Below are 24,982 nucleotides of genomic sequence, written 5' to 3' on the forward strand. Positions count from 1 at the left end.
TCTATAACTGAAGCACTCAGGAAGGTGAGGCAGGAGAATGGTAAGTTCCAGACCTGCCTGGCTTACACAATGGGAATTCACAAAATGCTATACTACTGAACCACGTCCCTCACTGACAAGATTCTAGTCAGGTGCTGTATTATTAAGCTATATCCCCTGCCCTATGGCTCACTCCACCCATGTTCCTGTGGGTACCAGCAGCAGCCATCCAGAATACTGACTAGGGAACGCAATGCAAGTGCAGCAGGGCCTCCTGCATCCATGTACCTTCTTCATCTCTAGTCCAGTCTGCCCCCCCTCCCCGCCACTTAGATGCCTTTACCATTGTACTGTACTTGCTAGCCTGTGTCACAGACAGACAGACACACACGCGAGGGGGGGGGGCCTTTTCTTTCCCCAGAGCAGTGCTAATGCTTGCTCCTCTCCCTGTAAAAAACATACAGCAAATCCTGCTGTGCTTTGGCTGTGGCTGACTTGAAAAAAACCACCAGTTTGCTTTGGAAAAGAAGTAGAAGGAAAATCTGGAAGGAGTCTTTGGGTCGATAAACACCTCCGGCTTCCCTTCCCCAGCCTCTGGCACAGCATTTTCCCCTGCTGGAAGCACTTTCTGAGACAGGATTATGAGTCTCAAGAACAGGGAACCAGTGGCCTGGGGACAGGGAATGGAGAATGAATGACCAGAAGGTGCATTAGCACTGGGAAGAAAATGCCATTACATGTGTTTCCCATCCACTGAAACAAGCAGCAATGAGATTGTCCTAGCTTGCTCAATGGTGCGTTGCACACTTGCCATGAAGGCATTTCTCTCTTATTGATTGATACACAGGGTCTCAGCATGTAGCTCAGGCTGGCCTTAACCTTGCTATGTAGTCCAGGCTGTCCTTGTCTTGATCTTCCTGCCACTCTAGTGCTGGAATTACAAGTATATGTCATCACACCTCACTGAAGTGTGCATGTGTGTGTATACACATCCGTGTGTGTGTGTGTGTGTGTGTGTGTGTGTGTGTGTGTGTGTACACTCATGCTTTAGTATAGAGGACCACTTCAGGTGTTAAAATGGGGTCTCTTGTTATTTGGCCCTGCATATAACAGGCTGATCTCAGAGTTTCTAGACTTTCTCCTGTCTCCCTGTCCCATCTTTCAAAGCAACGTAGGGATTACAGGTGTGTGCTAACACACCCTGCTTTATGTGAGTTCTGGGATTGAATGCAGGTCCTTATGCTTCTGTAGCTCTCTCTTTACCCACCAAACTGTCTCCCCACCCTGTTGTTTTGTTTTTCTGATACAGGGTCTTCCCGTGTAGCTTTCCACATGGCATGTTCCTGCCTCAACTTCCTGGTAATGATTTTCTTCTTAAAGTGCTTGTTTTCCTTGTTATTTCATCAATCAAGGTGTTTATTCTGGCTGCACTGCTTGGAAAACATTCATCTGAATTACAAACGTGTCTTTTTTAGAAGTTTTGGAGGCATATGTTTGTAATTCCAGCACTAGGGTGGCAGGAAGATCAAAAATTCAAAGATAGCCTCAACTACATAGCAAGGTAAGTCCAGACTGAGCTACATGCTGAGACCCTGTGTATCAATAAAAGGAAAGAAAAAAGAAAAAAGAAAAACAGTCAGCACATACAAAAACTTTAATCCAACCCCTAGAATTGCTAAACAAACCAAAACAATGCACAAAGTAAAAATTCAAGTAAGCTATCTCTAAAATAAAAAAGACTGTCAGTATTTTTAATGCCTAACTTTGGCGGGAGGCAGTCAAGGACAGATTTTCCCATTTCTATCTACCCTATCATGCAACCTGACCCACAGGTAGGTCAGAGGGACCAGGGTAATTCTGAATATACCTAAAACAGGTCCATTATTGGTTTGGTGTTTTGTTTTGTTTCCTTGAGACACAGTCTTACCTAGCCTAACCTGGAGTTCTTCATCCTCTTGACTCAGCCTCCCAAATGCCATGATGGCAAATGTGCACCACTGAGCCAAGCTAGGACAATCTCAGGAACAAGTGAGTACATTTGTTTTTCAGAGTGAAGAGGTCGTGATTATAGGAAGGCTTCTTAGGCCAAGAGCCTAAGCACGAATTATCGTGCTCTAAATGGGCCCTGGGATCTCAATAGCTGAGAGGCAGGCTAAATATGAATACATCATTAACCAGCCAGGGAGTGGGGGACAAGTGGGAGGACCACCAAAACAAAGCAGACTTCCTCCATAAACATAAACAGCTTTTAATGACCCTTAAGTTACTTTTTAAACTTTTTACACAAGAAAAGTGGGAATTATTATTATTAAAATCAGTAAAACGCTAAAGTTTTTCTGAGTTATGGTTGGAAGACATAATGTTTTGGGGTTCGGCTTTGTTTTCCAGGGCTGGAGACGGAACCTGGAGCAGAGCAGATACTCTACTGTGGACTATCCCTTCAGCCCCTTACTGGGGGATTCTAAGGCAAACGCTCTCCTGAGCTATGTCCTCAGTCCACAATGGTTATTTTCCAAAGCTTGGTTAAAAATTACAAAGTCTCAGCTGGAGTCAGATGGCACATGCCTACAATCTCAGCACTCAGAAGGCAGAGGTCATCTTTTGATTCCTTAGGAATTTGAGCCCAAACTGGGAGGAATTTGAGACAAAGGGAGGGAGGGAGTAAGGGAAGAAAAACAGAAAGGAAGAGGAAGGCAGGAAAAGAGAAGGAAGAAAGGAAGGAAAGAGGAAGGCAGGGAGAGCGAAAGGAAAAGGAGGAAATGTTTTGAAGGTAGACCACAATTATATTATGAACAAACCTTGAATGTTTTTATTTCTGTTTAAAACACACATATGGACGTCCATACACCAGTGAGTAGAATCAATGAATGTTATATTCATCTTTAATTTGTAACTGAAACTGTCGCCAACAGTCAAGAAATTTTAAAACTGTTAAATGAGGACAGTGGATCCTTTCTCCTTTCTAACACTGGGAGTGGCGACATGAGGGAGGTGCACACATGCCATGGTGTGCACCTGTAGCAATCAGAAGACAGCTTTGTGGAGTCAGCTCTCTCCTTTGTGTACACACACAGCTCAATCCCAGCACAAGAGGGGAATCTCTGAGTTCAAGGCCAGCCTGGTCTACAGAGTTGAGTTTCAGAACAGCCAAGGATACACAGGAAAAACCCTGTTTCAAAAAAAAAAAAAAAAAAAAAAAAAAACCACACACACACACACACACACACACAAGAACACAAGAATAGTTTTTTAAAAGAAATACCAAATGAGAAACTTCTTTCTCTTTCTTGTGGATACTGAAGGTGTCACTTGGGGCCTCACCAATGCTAGTGTTCTACCATAGAGCTGAGCTACACCCCAGTCCTTCTTCTAAAAAAACAACACTGTAATTGGCCTTACTGAGTTCTCCAGTCCAGCCTTGAAATCTTGATCTCCCACCTCAACATCCCGAGTAGCTTCATGTATCACCATGCCTAACTACATATGTGGATTTTTCTTAAATTTTATTTGTTAACTGGGGAAGGGGTACATGCCACAGGAAAAGTATGATGATCCACTATGGTTTCTGGTGGTTGAATTTAATTCATTAGCTTTACATGGCAAATACTTTTACCTGTCCAACCATCCTCCTGGCTCAGGTTTTTAGTCTTCTATTCAAAGGGAAGCATATTGAAAGTTATATTATTAATACAATCCTAATATCACAATCATTCTTTTATCAATTTTAATTTTAAAAGAAACCACAAAGTCCATTAAGAAGTTCATAACAGTTGATAGTATAAGAAGTGTCTTGATACTGTCTACCTAAGAAAGATGCAAATACCCAGTTCTAAATTATCATTGTTTTTTAAAATTCAAATTCAGGACGAAGGAGATGACTCATCAGGTAAAGGTGCTTTACATCCAAGTCTGATGACCTGAATTCAATCTCCAGAATCCACAGTGAAAGGAAAGAAACAATCTCAGAATGTTCTCTGACCTCCATATGCACACTGTGGCATATGTGCACACAATAATAATAATATATTCAATTATTTTAAAACCCAGTTCACTATTAAAGCAAAAAAACTAACCTAAAATGTCCACTTAAGTATAAATACAAAGGCTCTGTAATTTTTTTCAGTGCCCCCAGAACCTTTAGAACAACGCCTGCCAACTAAAACACCTACTATGAATTTAGTAATGGGTTACACAAACATAAATTACAAGGCCAGACATTTTAAAAGGGAAAAAGGTGATTTATTGGCGCACTGGAGACACGGCAGGATAGAAGCACTATTTCAATTTTCCACACAGTCCTCAATGCTGCAGATGTGTTAATGCAAAAAGAATTTCAGAGTGAAACGGCTCTCAGCTCCCCGGTTCCTTCCATATCAATTCCTTTACTTAAAAAGGCTGGCTGGCATTCCCACACTTACATTCAAGACAATGAATACATGTTCAAACGCTTTTATCTGACTATAAGTACAAATGGATTTGCTCAAACAGGGGAGAAAGGGAAGGAGAGAAGGGGGGGGGAGAAGATGGGAGAATTAGTTTTCAAAATCTTCTTTCAGTAACAAGAAAATGTGACTATAACTCAGCTGGAAGGAGCGACTCTGACCTACCCTGATCATGTTTTCACTTCCCCTCTGGATCCTTACATACTTATTTACTGGTCACTTCTTCTGGATTCATGTCATTAAAAGAAACAATATTTTTCTTTTACAAAGCGATCATTTAAATCATAAGCAAAGAGCAAGGAAAGATGGTTCAGTGGGTAAAGTTGCTTGCTGACAAACCTGACTACCTAAGTTCCATCCCTGGGACACAGGGTGGAAGGCCTGATTCTTACAAATTGTCCTCTGAACTCTACATAAATGCCATGGTGTGCAATCATGTACATACATGCATGTATATACACAAGGAAACTTTAAAATAAAAGAATAAATGGTAAGTGAAATGCTGTTTGTGGGATGTTTATATACAAGATAAATAGTATTCTTGTCTTCAACTTTTAATTCAAGGCAATAGATGCCAACACACCACACAAACACACACACACACACACACACATCTCAGATTAGGTCAAGGGAACAGTCAGGGCCGAGTGCACATCACACACATGAGAAATCTTTATGTTTCCTTGCTTTGCCAGTAGCTTTCAGCTTCACAAATGTCTATCTTGCAAGACCCAAAAAAAACTGGCTAACTGAGCTTCTCCCCAGGAGCTTAAAAATACTGCATAATGAAATGTGTTTTAAAATGCAGAAAAGTGTTTCTCTGTGCAGCTAGCACATGTACATATGCATATGAGTATGTACTGCACAGTTCCCAGATCTTTGATTATGTGAACACACCTGACCTAGGGGAAGCAGGCTTCACCCAACTCTATATTTCACACAAACCAAACAGCCAATAGACAGTAATGGCTCGCAGCTACTGATGACCTGCACCAAAGATGAAGAGACACTCCATCTTCCTCAGGAAACTGTCAGTGGTAGGAGGCTCAGAGCTGACCTCTCACCCTGTCTTAATCACAGCCACCTATGATAACAGAGTGGGGTTTATTTTTATGCTCTGCTCCAGATGAAAATGATCAATCCTTCAATTCTGACTACTTTGTATCTACGCAATGAGCTGCTGAAGTGAAGGCCCTGTAAGTTTTCATTAGTCCCCTGAGCCCTACATGGAATTACACTCACCTAAGAATATGATCTGCAATAACACTATCAAAATGCTAAACACTTCATTGAGTCTGTCCAAATCTACAAATTAAAAGAAATCCCAATAAAAAATAATAATTCAAATTTTCACTTAAAAGGTAGAAATTTTCAAAGCTAGGCATTGTGGACCCACAGATCTAACATTTCAGCTACGTAAGAGGCTGAGGTAGGAGGATTGCAAGTTTAAAGTCAGCTGTCTACAGAATGAGTTCAGTCTAAGACTAGCCTTACAACTTAGTGAGAAGTGGCAAATGACAGACTACTTACTTACCAAGTGTGCATGTGTTCAAGCCTGGGAGGAAGAGGAGAAAATAGAACTGGTGGCCAGAAGGGCTGGGGATTTAGCTCAGTGGTAAACCACTTATCTAGTATTCTGCCCCCATAACCAAAAAGAAAATAAATAAGACTTTTCAAAATGAAACTGGGAAAAAGATTCTGTAAGCGGCACAGCGGAAGAATGAAGACCCAGACACAGTGCACCTAGCACTGAAGAATGAAGAGCACAGGGTGTCTATAGAATAGCAGACTCACCAATGACATGGAAAACAGTACGTGGATGGGACAACCCAGGAGCATTGATGAGGAATGTGGTAGCTGATTAAGGACAAAGAAGTCAGAGACAGCTCCCTGGGGTCAGGTAGACTTAATAGTTAGTCACTGGTTGTGGGGAGACAAGGAGCTCTAAGAGAAAAAGGGAAACTGAGGCCATACCTACCACCAACCACAGGAGAATGCCCAGGACCGGGGCAGAAAGCAAAAGCCTGCACTATAGAAGGAGCCCAGGATGTGTCCTGGTGACATCTGCACAGAGCAGCGTTCCAAAATAAGATCCAGAACAGCTGTGCTATAGCTCAGATGGTAGGGTGCTTACCTAAGCAAGCCCTAGGTTCCATGCCCTGAACCACAGAAACCCAGTGGCAATGTATGCCTATAATACCAACACTCAGGATATGGAAGAAGAAGAAGGAGTATTCTTGCCTACAAAGTAAGCTCAAGGCCAGCCTTAGCTTAGTAAGATATTATCTCAAAAACAAATGAACGAACATAGGAAGATTTGGAATAGAGGAAAAGAACTATGTAGAAAAAAAAACGGTTATCAGGGTGGGGTGGGAATCCCCACTTGCCCGAAAACAATTCAGTTCCACATGACAGACAGTCCAGTAGGCAAGGAGACAATACACACCTTGGTCTGGGAGAGGTCCCTAAGGCAAACTCTCCAGAGAATTCAAACTGGAAACATCGGGACATGACAAGTCAGCAAATGGTCCAATAGGGAATGTAAGCAAAAGATGTCAGCAGGAAAGACAGAAGAAACTGTGAACAGGCACTCACAGCAGAAGATAGTTTGCCAGTCAAGAGACAGAAGAAAATATGAGTACACAAAGTTTCAGCCCACACTCATCTAATGAGCACAACTCAGGTAATGGAGAAAACCAGCAAGATACTGTTAGATGAAAAGGCTTTCAGAGCAGAAATGCACCCTGTATCTTAGAAACGCAGTGCTCCCATAGTGTAACACGGAAGCTAGTAAAGGAAGAACTTATCTGCCCCAAAGCTGAATCTCCTTGCAGTAGCTGAGTTACCAAGAAAGACACCCTATCTAAGCACACTTGGTGCTAGTAGACCCTCTTTACAGCATCCCTCATGCGGTCAGCACAAGATTATAGGAGGGTTCCAAAGAGCCTGATATGGGTAGTGGTGGTGTATCCTTAACCCTAGCACTCAGGAAAAAGAAGCAGGCAAATCTCTATAAGTTTGAGGCCAGTCTAGTATACAGAGCTAGTTCCAGAATAGCCAAGGCCACACAAAGAAACCCTGTCTCAACCCCCAACACACACCACCACCACCACCACCACCACCACCACCACCACCACCACCAGAAAAAGAAGCATGAGCCAAAAGGCCTGATAGGCTAACTCGGGGACTTCTCAAATATGAAGTTGGAGAGGAGAGGGGTGGCAAAAGGATGGGCAGATAAGGCCATAAGAATCAGTTCCAACTCTCCTCTAAGTGCACAGGAACGCTTGTGTACTAAGAAGCAGGCAGGGAAAGGTGGTGGCGTTGGTCCAGGCAGCTTCAGCAGTAGGAGGCGGCTCTGGAGATCCATCCCACAAGGCAGCTGGCTCTGTGCACCCGGAAGATGGCTGTGGGCTGCAAGACTGTGGAAGCACCCCCCAGGGACCTGCACTGGCACAGACCTACAGAAGGCTTGCCTAGATGTGTGTCTCCCACCAGCTTTGTTGATTTGAGTAGGACACACAAAGCAAGTTAATGTCTTTTCTGGGTCTCAATTTTTCTCTGCTTGAATAAAACACTGCACTTACTGCAGAGGCAGTGGATGAAGACAGGCAGAATAGTGTATACCTGTAATCTCAGCACTTGTAGATGGAGGCAGGTTGGGAATTCAAGATCATCCTTGGCTACATAATGAGTCTGAGGACAGTGTGAGCTACGTAAGACTGTCATTTAAAAAAGAGCTACATAAACAGATAGCCCTCAATAAATGTCAACTACTATTATAAGCTGTTCCTGTCATATCCCTCAAGCTACCAGGAACAAGAAGGTAATAAATTCCTGGTGAACTCATGGTTCTCACACATAACAGGATCTCTTCAAGTGCATACAAGATTCCAGAAAAAGGAAAAACCCAAAGAGAGCTTACCATGAATGTTACGGAGAAAGACAGACAAGGATGGAAGGAGCCTGCAGAGAGAGACAGGCAGCAGAAGCTAGTGTGTTCTCCGCATGCTCTGAGCAGTTTGTTGGCAGAGGTAAAATTACACATAAATTACTTCACCATTTAAAATCTTTCAAATGAAAGGTGATGGGGCTTGATCAGGCTGCAAACCAAGCCAGAAGCAGCAGAGCTAGAATGAAGCCCCAAGAGTTCTGATTTCCATCTAAAGACTCCTTTAGGAACAACAACTAGACCATGGCTACTAATTCACCAGGCCATGAATTAAATTAGTCTGTCAATTGGGCCTGGACTGTCCCTCATAGGGTCAATTTTTATGCAGCTCAGGTTTGTGAGTTAAGATCAAAAACCAATACTGGCCAATAACAGTAATCCAAACATATCCTACCACCCCACACATCTATAAGTGACAACAGACCTACACTCTTAGGCAAGGGGATTGCAGGTTCAAGGCCAGCCTAAACAATATTGCAAGACCTTGCCTCAGAATGAAAATTTAAAAGGTAGAACACTTGCTTAGAATTCCCCAGAAAGGAGATGGGGGTGTGGCTCATGAGTATGATGGTTGCCTAGAATCCTCCCGTGAAGAGCTGGGAGTTAGTGGAAGAATGTTTGCCTGGCATTCAGGAAGCCCTAGGTTTCATCCCTAGTACTCAAAATAAATAAGTAAGATAAAACAGAATCTACCCCTGAACTCAATCTCTTCCCTCAAAGTAATATCCAACACAAGCACACAGCTTCAATTACTTTGCCATATTATTCTTGACGTGTTATCAACCGAGCATCTGGGACCATCAGTCCCATTTCTCCAAAAGAACACAGAGGCTCACAGAGGTCACCATCAAAACTCTAGTCCACGTAAATCTCTTTACAATCCTTTCCTTTTCACAGCTGTTAAATGCTTGGATAATTTGTCCATGATGCTTAAAATAGCCCACTAGAAATGCCAGACACATGGAGGAAGCGACACACAGCTCAGGAAGGAAGAGGCTGCCGGTTCTAAGGGCTCTTCAGTGAGAGCTGGGGCCCTCATCTGTTGTCCACATAAAGAGTATATGGTGGTGGGACCATGGGTGGCCCTGCTGCTTGAAAGCAGGCATAACAGAGACACTGAGAGATTAACTCTTCATGGGTCACTTAAGAATTCTTCCAATATCTAAAGTCTACATTCAGTAGCAGCCCTGATCATTTGAAAGATGGGATCTAATGTCTTTCTATTTAACACAATAGGCCTTTACTTAAAGTTGAAGGACCCCACTGACAAACAACCCACCCAAATTCACCAACAGTGGCTTCAGAATTTCTATTGCTGGCTGTGGGTTTATATGTTTGGACTTAAGGATGGTAACAAAAAAAGGGGGGGGGTACTTTCATTCTTAGATTAAAAAAAAAAAAATTTCAGTTCCTCCAAGGTTCTTATCCACCCAAACTACTGAATTATCCTGTGTTTTTGTTTAACTAGGCAGGTGCTTTACCACTAAGTAATAGCCCCAGCCCGGTTTATTCCTGAATCAGATTCTCACCAGTTGCCCAGGCTAGTTTGGAAGTCCTAATTCTCTTGCCTCAACATCTGCAGTGACTGGGATGAGAGACCCAAGCTACCAGGCCAGGCTCTGTTTCAGTGTATATACCACCTGAAGCTACTTTGTGCGCCGTTTGTTTAGTGGCCATTACCTGCCTGCTCCTGTTGGTAGCTGGAGCCTTCTCTATACCTTCCAGCTCCAGAAAGAACTCAGAGCTATTTTTAGAGGGGGCAAGGGAGTTAAAGTATTTGGTGAGCACTTACTACGTGTTTTACACACTAAATCACTTTACCCACCAGCAAATGCAAGTCAGAGGCAGAGCACTCCTAATCCAAACATCTGAAGCCTTAAATCCTCTGACATGCTCCAAACACTGTAAGTTTTGGAGATCTATGGATTTTAGATTAGAGATGGGCAATTGATGAAGTTCTACGGAAATATTCACAAATCTAAAGAAGAAGAAAAAAACTTCCAAATCCAAAACACTTATACCCAACACATGCTGGGTGAGAGCTGCTCAACCTGTATCAGTCAGATTACAGGACAGGAACACAAAATTTGGAACGGTGAGGAACTTTGCTCAGGGTCAAAAACCTGGACATCTACAAAACTTAGTCTGAGAGCAGGCATTTATCTTTCAAGAAAATTGGAAAGAATTGAAAAAGGCAAAGAATAGTTCTGCAGATGAAAGCCCCTGCAACAGAGACCATTGTGAGTGGGCAGGGAAGGAAGACTGGACTAGTAGGGCTCACACATGCTTACTCAGAACCCCTGGACCCCTCTGTTCTTCAGGACTGCTTTGTGCCCTCCCAAACCTCTCACAGACTCTTTCTGAAACAGGAAGAATACTGTGGCTTAAGCTGCACCAGATCCTTGGAGCAACTTTTCCCCTGGGGTCTCCTTATAACTAAGAAAACTACTTGAGTTTTTGTATTGGCTAAATGTGCTTAACTGGTAACAATTAAAAGCTCCCATTTAATTTTTAAGCTTTTTCTAGTTAAAATCTTATTGTATTGTAACTTGATGGTAGATGATTCTAGAATGATTAAACGCCCAGGCTGATTATTCAAGTTTTATAATTCTGCCAGATACTAGAGTGACCTCTTGACAATGAATCAAAAATGTGCACAGTGGCTTTACATGGAGAGCTTTGGAGGAGGAAAAAAACAAGGAATTAAAAAGGTTGCCTGCAGATTTCCCACGGCTCCACAAAAAGAAAAATTTATCTAAAATAATAATAACAGACCACTCTGGGTAACTCAGTGAAACCCTATCTCAAAATAAGAAGCAGACTTCAGAAGAGTTAAGTCGGTAAAGTGCTTGCTATGTAAGCATGAGGATTGAAGTTTGAATCCTAAGCAAACATGCAAAACTCCAGGTGCATTTGTAATCCCAACATGAGGGAATCAGAAATGGAAGGAGCCATAGACTCACTAGAGTGGTATGGGCAGGTCCCCAAATCCCCACAATGGGTTCTTGCTTGTGACAGGGTTGCTCATGTCCCTAGCATGTGACTAGTTTAAAGTACCTCTACGCACTAATGTCATTGCTGAGAGGTCCATGTCTGGCAAAACATTAACTGGCCTACCTTCTCCCCTAAAAGTCACAGTCTATGGCATCAGGGATGTCCATGGGTTTCCAGTGCAGTTGACTGAATGTGTTCAGTGTGGAACAGAAAATCCAGCTGTGTGTTTGCTAGATTGAATGTGGAGGTTTTGGGCTTAAAGGCGAGCTGAAACAAAAGTGAAAAGTGATGGCATACACCCTTAATCCCAGCAGAGGCAGGCTGATCTCTGAGTTCGAGGCCAGCCTGGTCTACAGAGTTAGTTCCAGGACAGCCAGGACTACATAGAAAAACTTTGTCTTTGAGGGTGAGGGCTGGGTATAAAACCTGTCAGCCACAGCAGCCTTCTAGGTCTGGCAATAAAATGAAAGCAAGAGAAGTGCTGAGTGGCCAATAGGGCACACACACACACAGGGGTCTCTCTCTCTCTCTCTCTCTCTCTCTCTCTCTCTCTCTCTCTCTCTCTCTCTCTCTCTCCAACAATATCAATATACTACTTGAAAGGTCAGCGTCATATGTGGCCATCCTGAACCACACCTGGTGATTGTAAGATCACCCTTACATGAGCACTATACCTCTTCCAGAGCCAAGGTGCCCCTCAAGGCTCCAGCCAGCTGGCTGCATATGACCAAGCTGTGCCCCACTGGAGTGGCTACTTTATTTTAAGTGACTCTCTTTTTCCAGGCTGAGTCACTCCTGCATGGCTATAAAAGGCAGCGGAGCAGTGACTAAATGCACTTGGGTCCCAGCCACAGTTAAGTATTACTACCCTCTACTCCTTCCTTCTTATTTGCCTAACACAGGGGTCTTACTTTACCCCAGGCTGGCCTTAAACTCACAGCAAGCCTCCTATCTCAGCCACCATAGTTCAGGGATTACAGACAAAAGTCCGAGTCCCAGTTTCGTCTTTCTTCTGACTCCACTTCCTGTTCTAATTCCACAACTCCACAAAAGGTTGAAAAGCAAAGATGTAGGGCTATCACTTCATCCTTGAAAACTCTTCCTCCCAACAGACAAAAAGCAGAGGTCTTTCCCCACATCCAACCTGAAGCACAGAAATCATCGACAAATCTAGTCTCCTCCTAACATGGTGCAATCCTAGAAGAGACCTGTCCCAAGCCTAGCATTTTGAAACTGTTCAAGAATGTAAACATCTATCAGGTATGGAGGTATACACCTGCAATCCTAGAAGTCAGGAGGTGGAAACTGAAAATCAGGAGTTCAAAGAAAGTATTGATTACATACTGTGTTCAAGACCAACTGGGCTACATAAGACCCTGTAAAAGACTAAAAGGCAGGGATATAGCTTGGTTGATAGGGTGCTTGCCTTGCCATGTACTCTCATCCCCCTATCTCCATTTCCAGACTTCATAAACCAACTAGATGTATGTAATCCTAGCGCTCAGAGAGAGATGGAGGCAGGAGGTCCAGAAAACGCATTACCAGCCTTGGCTACAAAGTAAGTTGTAACTCAGCTGCATGAGAACTTATGGACTGGAAGAATAGGGGGAGAGAAGGGAAGAGGGAGTGGGAATGAATGTCTATGAATCAGAAAAGAGTTCAGGCCTAGGGAGGCAAGGGTAAATTAAGATTCTGATCCCTGGGAAATAAAAGCCAATTAACAACTGCTATGTTATATTAGGCACAGAGAATATTCCTTCACCAAATGGGCATGCCAAATCAGACATCAGAGCTCCTGCACTGCAGGGGGCAGTAAAGATGGATGAGGGACCCCCCCAGTGGTCAGGGCTCAGGATGAACTCTTCTCCAGAAGAAAGGAGCCAGGGAAGGCCATTTGTAAACAACACCATGAAATGAGGCACCTTTGGAAGCATGCTCCAGTGAACAAGAAATACCAAGATAAAAATGATGCACTGGCAGAATGGGAGATGGCTCACGGGTAAAGCACTTGCCACACAGGCATGAGGACCTGAGTTTGGATCCCTAGGAGCCACATAAAGCTGGATATGGCTGTACACATCTGTAATCCCAGTGAATCTATGTGATATGAGAAGCAAAGAAACAACCCTCTTGTAGACAGCATAAAACAAAATACCAGTCTCAAAGAAAGCAGAAGGTGAGGACCACCAATACTTAAGGTTGTCCACGCTCATGCCATGAGGCCATGGGAAGGGTACACCTCTATATTCTATACTCACACAGGGAGGAGCAAACACACACACACACACATGCATGCACACACACGCACTTTCTTTCCTTCTTGTTTATTAAGCTAGAGGAAGAAAACACGCTGGAGTGAGAAAAGACAATCAAGGAGTGGCCTGAAGAGCCCAGCTTTCAGTACAAAAGCTGCTTGGTCGAGACAAGCACCGAGACAGTTTTAGGATGGGTGGCAGTGCTTCCACTCAGGAATGCGGCTCTCCTTTTTCTTAGTTGTCCCATTGAAAATGGCTGATGTGGTGCAAAGCTGAACAAAATAATCAGAATGCCCAGGCTCCTCCTAGAAGCACACCAGGCATTGAAGACACTAATCTAGTCTTTGAAATAGACTTCAACCATCAAAGACCTGAAGCAAGGCCTGAGTTACAAGACAGTCAATGGCATGGCTTCTTGTGTGAGGCCATGTTTCATCCAAAGCACAGGGGAAAACAAAAGCAAACAAACACACAAATAAAGCAACCAACAAAAGTGAGAGCAGGACTGAGAGAGATTAAGAAAGACGTGGCTCTAACAAGGCTCAAAAAAGCAGAAGTGTTCATCTGCATGGAAGGTTACTGAGCCATCTGTGGCTCCTACAGAGAATGCTGTCACATGGGTATGTGTATGGTGCAAGGAAAGACTTCTCTCGGCAGAAGATGCCAGTTATGGGATCCCAGCACTCAGCTTGCCACATGGTCATGGTCTACTGCCTGGTGGAAGAGATAAAAAAAATAACTTTGAAGAAGAGGGATAGGACTTCCTCCCCAGGACCCACTGTCTGGCACATGGACGGCATTCCATAAATATCTGCAAAATGATTAACTGTCAGCACAAACCACCTCGGGGAATATTTTAAACTGATAACTATTAAATTAGGTTTCTTTTTTCTTTTTTTTTTTTTCAGTTCCCTTTATGAAGCAAAGATCCACTGCACCTATAAAGTATTCTACTTTCTAAGCTAATAATGGTTTGTTTTATTTTATATTAGGTGAGACTGAGCATATTAGGCAAGCATTTTATTCCTAAGTACTGCCCCCAGTCCCCTCACTGGGGGACACTAGGCAAGCACTCTATTGTTGAACCACATGCCCCCAGCCCTATTTTTACTAACTATTTTAAGACAGGGTCTCACTAAGTTCCTTGGACTGGCCTTGAACTTGGTCTTTACCCCAGAAAGTCCTACAACTGAAAGTCCTACTGCCTCAGCTTTCCTCAATAGCTGGAAGGCAAGTATGTGGCATAAGACTGGACTTTTAAGTTATACAAACACACCATGGGTAGGAGGTATACAAGTAGCCCTTCACAAGCTGAGCACCAGCATTAATCTCTTTGTTTCCTGACTACTGAAAAATGGACCAGATACCCCAAGCTCCTGTGGTCAAAGCTTCTCTACCAGAGTGGACTGTACTCTCATATTGTAAGTCCAAGTAAACCCTTTTTTTCTTAAGTTGCCTTTGTCATGGAAGTGAAAAAGTCACTAATACAACTCTCAACACATTCATAGAAGCTCAGACTCTAGAGTCATGCACACCACCCTTACAACCTGTGTCAAGAAACATCAAAGTTTATAGCAGAAGAAATGAGGTTTTACCAGCAATATTGGTGCAATGCCGTCTTTGAACACACTGCTTGCCTAGCATCATGGAAATCAGCATGAAGCTCACTGTCCCACAATGGTCCTGGAAAGACTTCAGTTAACACCATCCTGACATACCAGAGGCTAAAACAGCAAGTGGGCCTGACAACGCTCATGTGTCCAGCCTATGTAATGCCTATACTTGGTATCAACAACTTGTCCACTGCCACATCCCATGGGTGAGGCATACACTCTGCCAGGGTAGAGTTGGAGGCAAGTGGAAAAAGCAGGCATCCTGCCATGCATTTAAGAACTAAGAAATGTCTCAATAAGTATTCTAAATTATCCCAGGGGTCATGAGACCCCTTCTGAAGACTGTGACTCAGTCCCAGCTCACCTCTGGAGTGTTCTTCTTGAATTCTCGGCTCTGCTCAATGAGCCGTTTTCTGGACTGCTCACTCTCATCTTGCCTGTTTGCCAATACTGTTGCGGTGGCATCAAGTTCTCTCTGTGGGGAGATTGAGAAAGAAAAAGCAAGATTATAATTTGCAGTTTCTACCAGGAGGGATCAAGTGGATGCTGGTGCTGAATAACAAGGAGAAACTCCTGGGAATCAACTCATGGGCAGGAAGTAGGCTCAAGGACAATGTTAAGGACCATAAGCATAACATACTCACTCAACACCAGTCCTAGACAGTAACTGGAGAGAACCAAATTTGTTCAGCATGCTGCACAAAGGATTCCTTCCTATGGTAACAACCATAGGAACAGTTTCCCTCCTAAACCTTAGTTGAGTCAATGCCCCCACATCTCTCCAGGCCAGTCTCCTGAGTTCTCGTCCCCCTACCTAACAGTGTTTGCCCCAAATAGATTCTACTATTCTGGCCAGCCTTCTACAGTGTGGACCTGAAACTTCAGGGAACAACAGTTGGTTTAGTTCCACTCAACAAATATTGCTTGAAAACTTATTCTAAGCCAGGCATCCCAATTGGATCCATTAACCTATTAGTTTGAGAAAGGAATTTTTAAAAAGCAAATTCCAAGAATAATTATCCCCACTGCCCTGTAAGCTTTTCAGAGGCACTGTTCACCAAGCATCCCACAGGCCTTGGAGTTTGAGGACCCCCAAGGTAGGTTATCAGAACACTGGCCAAGTCTGAGGACTCTGCTCTGAACAGCAATCAGTCGCACACAGTGTCAGAGAGCCCGTGTCCCAGCCCTAAGACTGGGAGAATCTGTCATAAGGAGCTGCCCAGAACAGCCCATGGCAGATGGGGCCCAGGATGGAGCTCCAGGCTCACAGCGGGTATACAGGCCATGTGGCTGCCCACTGAATGGCCTGCTGTCTCATATGCTAAGTTGAGTAAATTCAGTAACTGAATACACAGAGCAGAACATTCTGTGTGGCATTCGGTAACTGTTACAAGTGGTTCCTCATCCACAGCAGGTCCCACTCTGTTTCTGAGAGAGCTAAAAGGCCAAGAAGGCCACCAAGATCCCATCTCCTGAGACAATTCATGATTGGGGGGAGGGGTCCTCATGTACCCCAGGTTGGCCTCAGAATCATTACAAAGCTGAGGATGCCCTGGAATTCCTGATCCTACAGTGTTTGTCTTTCTCCCAATTGTTGGGATTATAGGCATGTATTATGCAGTGCTGGGGCAGAACCCAGGACTTTATGTATGTATACTGGGCAAGTACCCTACCAACTAAGCCATATCCCTAATCCCCCTCAGAAATTCTACAAGTCTTAAAAGGAATTGTGCAGTGCAGTTCCCTAGAGCTAGAAGCACTGGCATAAGAACATGGAGGGGTGCATGTAAGAGAACTGGTGGGCAATATATGGCGGGTTGCCCATCACTCAAAGCGCTCCTAGCTACCACCTGAGTAGCTAGGATGGGAGGTGAAAGTCAATTTGCCTTATAGAACTTTCCATGGGAGTGTGAAGTGGGGTAAGGGGTAGGTAGCCCTGCTGAGAATGACCTTTAATTTCTGATCCTCCTGCCTCCTCCTTTGAAGTGCTAGAGTCACGTGCATGTGCCACACACTATGTGGTGCTGGGAAGAAACCTAGGGTTTCCTACATACTAGGCACTTTATAGACTGAATAGCATTCTCAGCCCCCTGCTTCCTTTTTAGTGGAAACAACCCACTAGGCCAGAAAGCCATCCTGGGTGACACTTCCCTGGTACCAAGATGGTGTGGCTCATGGCCAGACAAGATGACAGAGAGCTGGAACAACCAACCAGCATGCTGTCAACTTAGAAATCTTAAGACAGTTTAAATGTGGAGAGGGGAACTGTGAGGTGGGGAGAGGCCCTCATGCCACACTCCCTTTAGTATTTCTGGCATTCACACAAATCCTGGGTGAGCAAATCCAAAGGAATATTGTGGGCTAGCATTCAAGAACAGATGTCAAAGCTACTGCAGAAAAGAGGGAAACACTGGGCGTTTTGATAGACCACATTTGAAAGTCATCCCAGAGAAGAGGAGGCAGGGGAAAAAGAGCAACCGCCACCAACGTGGGGAAGTGGGATGGAAAGAGAGGCAAGCAAGCAGCCACAGATAACGCAGAAGGCTTGCAAAAATATAAACAATCTGGCAAGAAGGAGGACTTAGATGGCTATATTTAAGCAGCAGAAGAAGTTATAACGGGAGACTTGGAGAAGGGCGGAAAAAAGCCAATATTGAAATATGACAGGAACGGGAGAAGTTGATGTTTCCTTCCAGACACACACACACACACACACACACACACACACACAAACCTTGGAGAAACAGAAAACCAGTGCTGGCTGTCTTTTTCAACAGGGATCCAACTGCCTGTAGTGAAGAAGCCCGGGTTCCCAGTTAAAGGACAAGTGACATCTTTTGGCTTCTTCAAGTCAATGGGGTGTTGGATGTTAAAGGGAACCTGTGGGGTTCTAGCCTTCCCAGTTAATAAGTACATTTTGGGGAATAAAATTAGAACACGAGGTTGCTGGGCATGGCAGTGTATGTAATCCCAGCACTCAGGAGGTAGAGGCATAAGATTAGAAATTCAAAGTCATCTTCAACTTCATATCAAGTTTGAGACCAGCCTGGTCTTCCTAAGTCTGTGGCTTGAAAAACTAAACAAAGGGCCAGTGAATATGGCTCAGTGTAAAGTTCTTACCTAACATGAATGTAGGCCTGAGCTCAAACCCCCAGTACCAAAAGTAAATAAATAAGGTAATAAAGAAAGCATTGCTTACTGACTCAAAAGCACAAGCAGCTGAGTTAGATCTCAACATGCAGAGAAAAAGCTACATGTAAGGCCACTGTTAGGAAGAAAGGATGTCCCTGGGGCTTACTGGTCATCTAGCCTACAAACAACTCCCACTGTCATGAGAAACCCTGTTAAAAAAAGAAAAAGAAAAAAAAAGATGAATGGCACCTGAGGGATGATAGCAGAGGTTGTGTTCTGGCATCCACAGACATGTGCACAGAGAGGGGCAGTGGGGTGAAAGTGAGGCACCTACCTACCTACACACCCACACACACACCACAAAGAAAATAAAGGACATTGGTCAGACCCTCTGATTCTGAGGTCTTTCCCCAGGCTGACAGCTTGAGTAGAATAGGTGGCTGGTGACCAGGAACCCACCTCTGACATCACATTGTAAAGCCCACCTGGGGCCAGTTGCTGCTGGCAGTCAGGGACTCTATGGGGATCCACCTCAGTCCTTAATGCCAACCTTGTTGATATATGTGAACCGACATGAGGAGCCATGACAGAGACCACATTTGGAGACCACAAGAGTCCCCAAATTTAATACTGTGCTGCCACCTGCCACGACAGAAACAGACTGACATGGTGAGTAGATTAAGTCTTCCACCTATGTGTGGAACTTCCACTGCTCCAGGTAGGACTAGTCACATTGTTAAGGCTCTAAGTCTTTAACTGATTGCTTACAAAAAAGAGTAAAACACCATCAAATCTTGGGGGAGGGGTCCTTATCTGTGTTCGCATATGGAGGCCAGAGATGAAAGGCAGAAACTTTCCTTTATCACTCTCACCTCATTTTTTTGGGACAGGGTCCCTCACTGAATCAGAAGCTCACAGATTCAGTGAGGCTAAGTAATTAATCAGCTCCAGGGATCCATTCACTTGCATCCACTCCCCAGAGCTAAGACTGTGGATATACAGGATCATAGCCAGCTTCTAACATGGGTGCTGGGGTTCCAAATTCAGGTCCTCATACCTAGTATCAGAAATTTGACTGACTGAGCCATCTCCCCAGCCCCCAGCAGACCCTTTTGACTGCATTCTCAAGCTCCAGAGACAAGGAGGGAATAGACGGCTACAAAATACATGACCAATACCGTTTTATTATCCACCGAGTCTGTCTATTCTCAAAGTGTCAAATACAATGACGTACTAATAAGAGAATCTAATGTGTTGAGAGGAGGGGGAGATGTGGGACCAAAACACAGAATCATCAGCTCATGAGTCACAGGTCACATGGAAACAGGAGCTCAGAGAGTCCCCACATCTGAAAGGCATTAAGATGCAAAAAAGGGAAAAGCTGGAACCAACTTAACTGCCTGTGAACAGCATTATTTGGCATGGCCACCAATGAATGATATTTTTTTGTGGTGGTTTTTAAAAAACAGAAAACAAACAAACAAACAGAAACATTTTACATGGACCCAAAAATGCCATGTGGGACAGTATGGTTATCAAGATCTACTTATCAAAATCAGCAAATAATCAAACGGTGCTTACACGGTAAAAAGACTATCTCTCCACACGCTAGCCAGACTCGAAGAAACCTGAACTGAGTTTGTTCTCAGGAGTCTAGTGAGGAACAGACTTACTTTGAGGTGTGTACTCTTTGACTTTCTTGGGAAAATGGGAAGGTATTAATTTTTAAAATCCTGCCATCCAGATTCAATAGCACAGGCCCTTTAGTTCTAGTTACTTGGCAAGCTGAGGCAAGGGGATCGTTTCAATTCAAGAGCAAGCTCAAGGCCAGCTTCAGCAAGAGCAAAATTCATCTTGGTGGGGGGGTGGGTGGCCTATCATTACAACATTCCCCATCTTTTGCCAAACAGCTGCATTACAAACAATGTACCCACTGGCCAAGTGGGGCTAGAAGAGAAGAGGAGGCAGCCATGGCAGCTACAGTCATTCACAAAAATACACCCAGCCCAATCAGACACTCCTGCTAATGCAGGAAAAGAGAACCCTAGGTCCCAGGTGGACAAGGCTGACAACAGTATACACACGAACTCAGAGTCTGACACACCCAACAAGGTAGAAAGCACTGGAAATGACACTGAGAAGTGTCTGAGCAACAGGGGCACCTCATATAGAAACTGTTTTCCGTTTTAAAGGAATCCCTTCCTGGATGATTGGATGACAGATCCAGGGTGAAACTCTGGCTTTTGAACCACATGGCCCCTTGTTGTAAGAGGCCACTTGTTTGTTTTCCAGCCGCCCAGAAGCTCTGCCCCGAAATAACCACACAGAAACTGTGTTCATTAAATCACTGCTTGCCCCATTAGCTCTAGATTCTTATTGGCTAACTCTTACATATTAATTTAACCCATTTCTATTAATCTGTGTATTGCTACAAAGCTGTGGCTTACCGGGTAAAGTTCCGACGTCTGTCTCTGGTGGGGCTACATGGCTTTACTCACTATTATTATTAGTGTGAGTAAGCTCACACTAATCTATTATCTGCCCCTGAATAGCATATGGCTTCTGTGGCACTTCTTAGTGCTCTATGGTCAAGCTATGTATGCCAAGCCAGGAAGGGAACCTAGTGAATGCTCATTCCTCAAGGCTATTCTACTGATCAAGCCTAGAGAGCCCCTGCCCTTCCTCAGAAGAGCTTCTAAAGATACCACCAAGACTCATCAAGGAGAGCAGATAGCTGTTGGCATGTCCCTGTGTCTGAGTTCACAAATATATAGGCCTTCCTTGTCCTGGGGGACAGAGGTGTGGCTATTTGCCTCAATGATTTTGAACTCTGGGATATTTTATCTGTTTCGGACAGGTCCTCAAAGGGTTCCTAATAGCTCCAGGTTTTCCTCTGTAGGGGCTCCAGCCTCCAGCCAAAAGAAGATGCATTTGCAAGAAGACAACCAAAGACTGCCATGTAATGTCAGGCCTGTCTCCCAGAACCTAGACTGGGCATGGTATTGCATGCTGTCATCCCAGTACCTTGAAGGCTTAGGCAGGAGGATTGAAGGTTGAAGCCAGCCTGGGCTAAATAAGGAGAGGAAGGAAGGAAGGAAGGAAGGAAGGAAGGAAGAAAGGAAGGAAGGAAGGAAGGAAGGAAGGAAGGAAGGAAGGAAGGAAGGAAGGACAAACAGGCAAGGATGTTTAAAAGTAAGTCTTAATGGCCGCTGAGATGACAGGTAAGGGCATTTGCAGCCAAGATTGATAATCTGGGTTTAATTTCTAAGACCCATATAGTGAAAAGAACCAGCTCCTGCAAGTTGTCCTCTGACCTCCACACACAAGCATGGCACATGCAAAAACACACACACATAGTGAAAATGAAATAGAAAATCTTTAAATGAGTCTTGAGAGCACCAATGATGACTTTGAAACTGCTTACCCTAAGAGCATGTCTTTTTTTTTTTTTCTACAACAGAAATGTTCCTGCAGGGCAACCCCACTTCTGCTGAGGTTCATTCTTCTTCAAGTCCCCAGGAGCAGACATTTGTATACCATTGGCCAGGCTTTCCACTGGGTGGGTCTCCTTAGACCTGTAAAGGAATCTCCACTACCATTGCATGCTCATGCAAATCAGAATCATTGCCCCTGAAACTGATACTTCAGCAATACAAGTAAAGTGTTCTTTTTGCATTATCTTTACCTTCTTTATGTTTTCTTTTAGTTGTGTGTGTAGGTCAGAAAACAATCTTTGAGAGTTGGTTCTCTCCTTCTATCATGTGTGTCCTGTGAACTGAACTCAGATCATCAGTCTTGGTTGCAAGCACCTTTACCAGATGAATACCTTGCTGACTCAAACTCTACCTTTAATCTGAGAACCTATTTCAGATGATGTCCCCTTTAGAGACTGCCTAAACCCATCAGAACAACTACAGCCGACAGAGGAGTTGTCAATGATATCAATGCAAGTAAAAACTGAGCTGCTGCATCTATAGAAACAAGCCTTCACAATTATTACACAAGCCATTTCTCCCATACTTAAGCGCCCACATTTGTTTGGACTAATAGGAGGTGCTCCAGTTACAAAGGAGTAAAGACTCAGGGCTCAGCCACCATCAAATTCCTATAACTCCCCCAGCCCCCACTCAAAAAATATTTGGCTGGGGATAGAGATGTGGTTCAGCATTAGATCATTTCCCCAGAAAGGGGCCAAGGACATAGTCAGCAGTACATGGCCTATCTAGAATCCTCCAGTCAGGACCTGAGAGTGTGCCTGGGCTTTAGAGTTCTGGTCTAGAATTCCCCAGGGAAGGACTACGAGCATGGTTCAGCAGTAGAAGCCTAGTCTAGAATCCACCAGTGAGGAACTATGGTGTGGCTAAGCAGTAGAACGCTTGTCCAGCAGTGTGAGGCCCTGGGTTCCATCCCCAGTACTGCAAAATGAATGGATGAATGAATGAATGAGAAGTTCTTCAATAAGTGACAGGGGGAAACCCTGCACAGGAACTTGAACTCTTGCCTCCCACAATCTGTGGTAGTTGTGGTCAGCTGGTCCCCTCTCTGGAGATTAATTAAGATAATGCATCTGAAGTTCAGAGCGCAGTAACCATTACATCAAAGTTAATTTCTCTTTACTAGTGAAGCCACACACTTGGCCTTAGCCCTGAATTCATTCTACCACCAGCATCCTAGACCAGGTGGGAGCTCTGGAGACTCAGATAAACCAGAAGCCTTGCAAGCTGAGGAAAAGAAAACAGGCAGGAAAGATCAACAAGACAGAAGTAAATATGCTGGTGGAGAAAAGTGGGAGAAGTCAGGGAAGAGAACAAATCCTTCTGAAGGGAAGGCACCTAGGCTTCTATGAAGGACCTCCATTTTCACTGGGGCTGGGGCACAGGTGGGCTGTGTTCATTCTCAGGGCTTACCCAGAACTGTGCTCTATGTGACAAAACACAGACAACTTCAGAGACACTGGGAACCTTGTTACAGCTACTCGGGGCCAGCAGTGAACAAGAAAGTACCATCTAGAGAGCAGTAGCCAGCCAGGCTTCCATGTCAAAGGGACTGTGAGAGACAGGCAAGGGTCAGACAGCAGCAGGTGCGTGTGTCAGGCTCAGGATTTCTACAGAATGTTTTATAGTAGCAAAACCTCTCACAACAGAGAAAGATACGGGGTGACACTTTTGAGGATTAGGAAGACCCTCTAGGGCCATGCTATTGCACACTTGGGTTATGTATGTGTGTATATGTATGTGCATGCATGTGGAGGTCTAAGGTCAACTCTGGGTATTATTCTCTAGGTATGGTTCCCCTTTTCTTGAGCAGGCTCTCTCAGTGGACTGGAATTTACCAACTAGGCAAGACCAGCTGGCCAATGAACCCTGGGATTTTCCTCTACCTCCCCAAATAGCAAGTATGTTTCTCCACAACCAGTTTTTTTGACATGGTCTCTGATGATCAAACTGGGATCCTTAACACTTTAATGACTAGGCTTTTCCCCTAGTTCTGTACCTATACATTTTTTACTAACATTTTAAAAGCAAGCATTTATGTATTAAAAGTACATTTTGTCCCCATAATAAGGCCTGGGCTTGAAAGCATTGGCAAGGACATGGGGGTACCTCACTCATAGAATGGTGTTGATCTCCAGTGTAGGACAGCATGGGGGATTACTCATGGTCTCCACTTTAGGCATAACCATTCAGGATCCCCCATGTAAATATTAATGTTTTCGCCTACTTTGTAAGACTTTAATTCAAGAAACAGGTATGACCTATTTCCAAATGTTTTTCTGGGGAAGAAACCTTTCATTATTGGGTTCCTCATCACAGACTTCTGGCCCACAGTCATAACTCTAGTCTTCTACTCTGAGATAGCAGACACAGAGTCAGATGTCAGAGTGGGCACCCCTCTGTGGAAGTCATAGGTCTACAGAATCAGGCTGACTGCCAATGGACCCTAAGAGCAACTGGTAGTGGTAAAGGCGGTGTAGTTGGAGAGGGAGACTCACACCAGAGCAGCATTGCCAATACACATGTGTCCCAGGAAACCCTTGGATTCTATAGGCTGGTAGAGATTGGGCTGGTAATCAACAGGGAGCCACGGAAGAAAAGGGGCAAATGGAACTGAAAGGCCAGCCGCCTAGGAGGGACCACAGACCTGGGGATATAGGCCCACATACAGGGTTTCAAGGGCCAGACTGGCCTATAGAGAAAGATCCTGTCACATAAAGAGGGGGAATGGGTGGAGAGGTGGCTTAGCAGCTCTTGCTGCTCTTCCAGACAACCTGAATTTGATTCACAGAACCCACATTGGATGCCTCACAACTGCCTCTAAATCCAGCTCCAAGGGACCCAACATCCTCTCCCATCTCCAGGACACCCACCACTCACTCACCCACCCACAGGGAGGGAGAAGGGAGACATACAGAAATAAAAATAAGATTTTTTTAAGAGAAAAAAAAACTGTTTTCCAACTAAGGGAGCAAAAAAAAAAAAAAAAAAAAAAAAAAAAAAGGGCAAAGTGAGCATGTGCACAAGAAAGTCCATGCTAGTATATGACCTTCCCAGGGACCTGCAGAGTTACAGGAACTCTGTTTTTTAAGCCCTGGTAAGCATCTTAGTGTTGGCCACC

The 24,982-nt window shown here is 44.2% G+C and overlaps 1 protein-coding gene across 16 annotated transcripts in view; it reads right to left on the bottom strand.

The window, feature by feature from the left end:
• Cux1 (cut like homeobox 1) overlaps window positions 1-24,982 on the bottom strand; it is a 348,081-nt gene that overhangs the window by 232,072 nt on the left and 91,027 nt on the right. For all 16 annotated transcript variants that reach the window (XM_050127936.1, XM_050127935.1, XM_050127934.1 and 13 more), the window contains one exon: window positions 15,600-15,710. In XM_050127936.1, the coding sequence (XP_049983893.1) occupies window positions 15,600-15,710 (111 nt within the window). The remainder of the gene's footprint in view (window positions 1-15,599; window positions 15,711-24,982) is intronic.

The sequence above is a fragment of the Alexandromys fortis genome, unplaced genomic scaffold (genome assembly GCF_014885135.2).
Source record: "Alexandromys fortis isolate MF-2015 unplaced genomic scaffold, M_Fortis_MF-2015_v1.1 scaffold_291, whole genome shotgun sequence".
Lineage (NCBI taxonomy): Eukaryota > Metazoa > Chordata > Mammalia > Rodentia > Cricetidae > Alexandromys > Alexandromys fortis.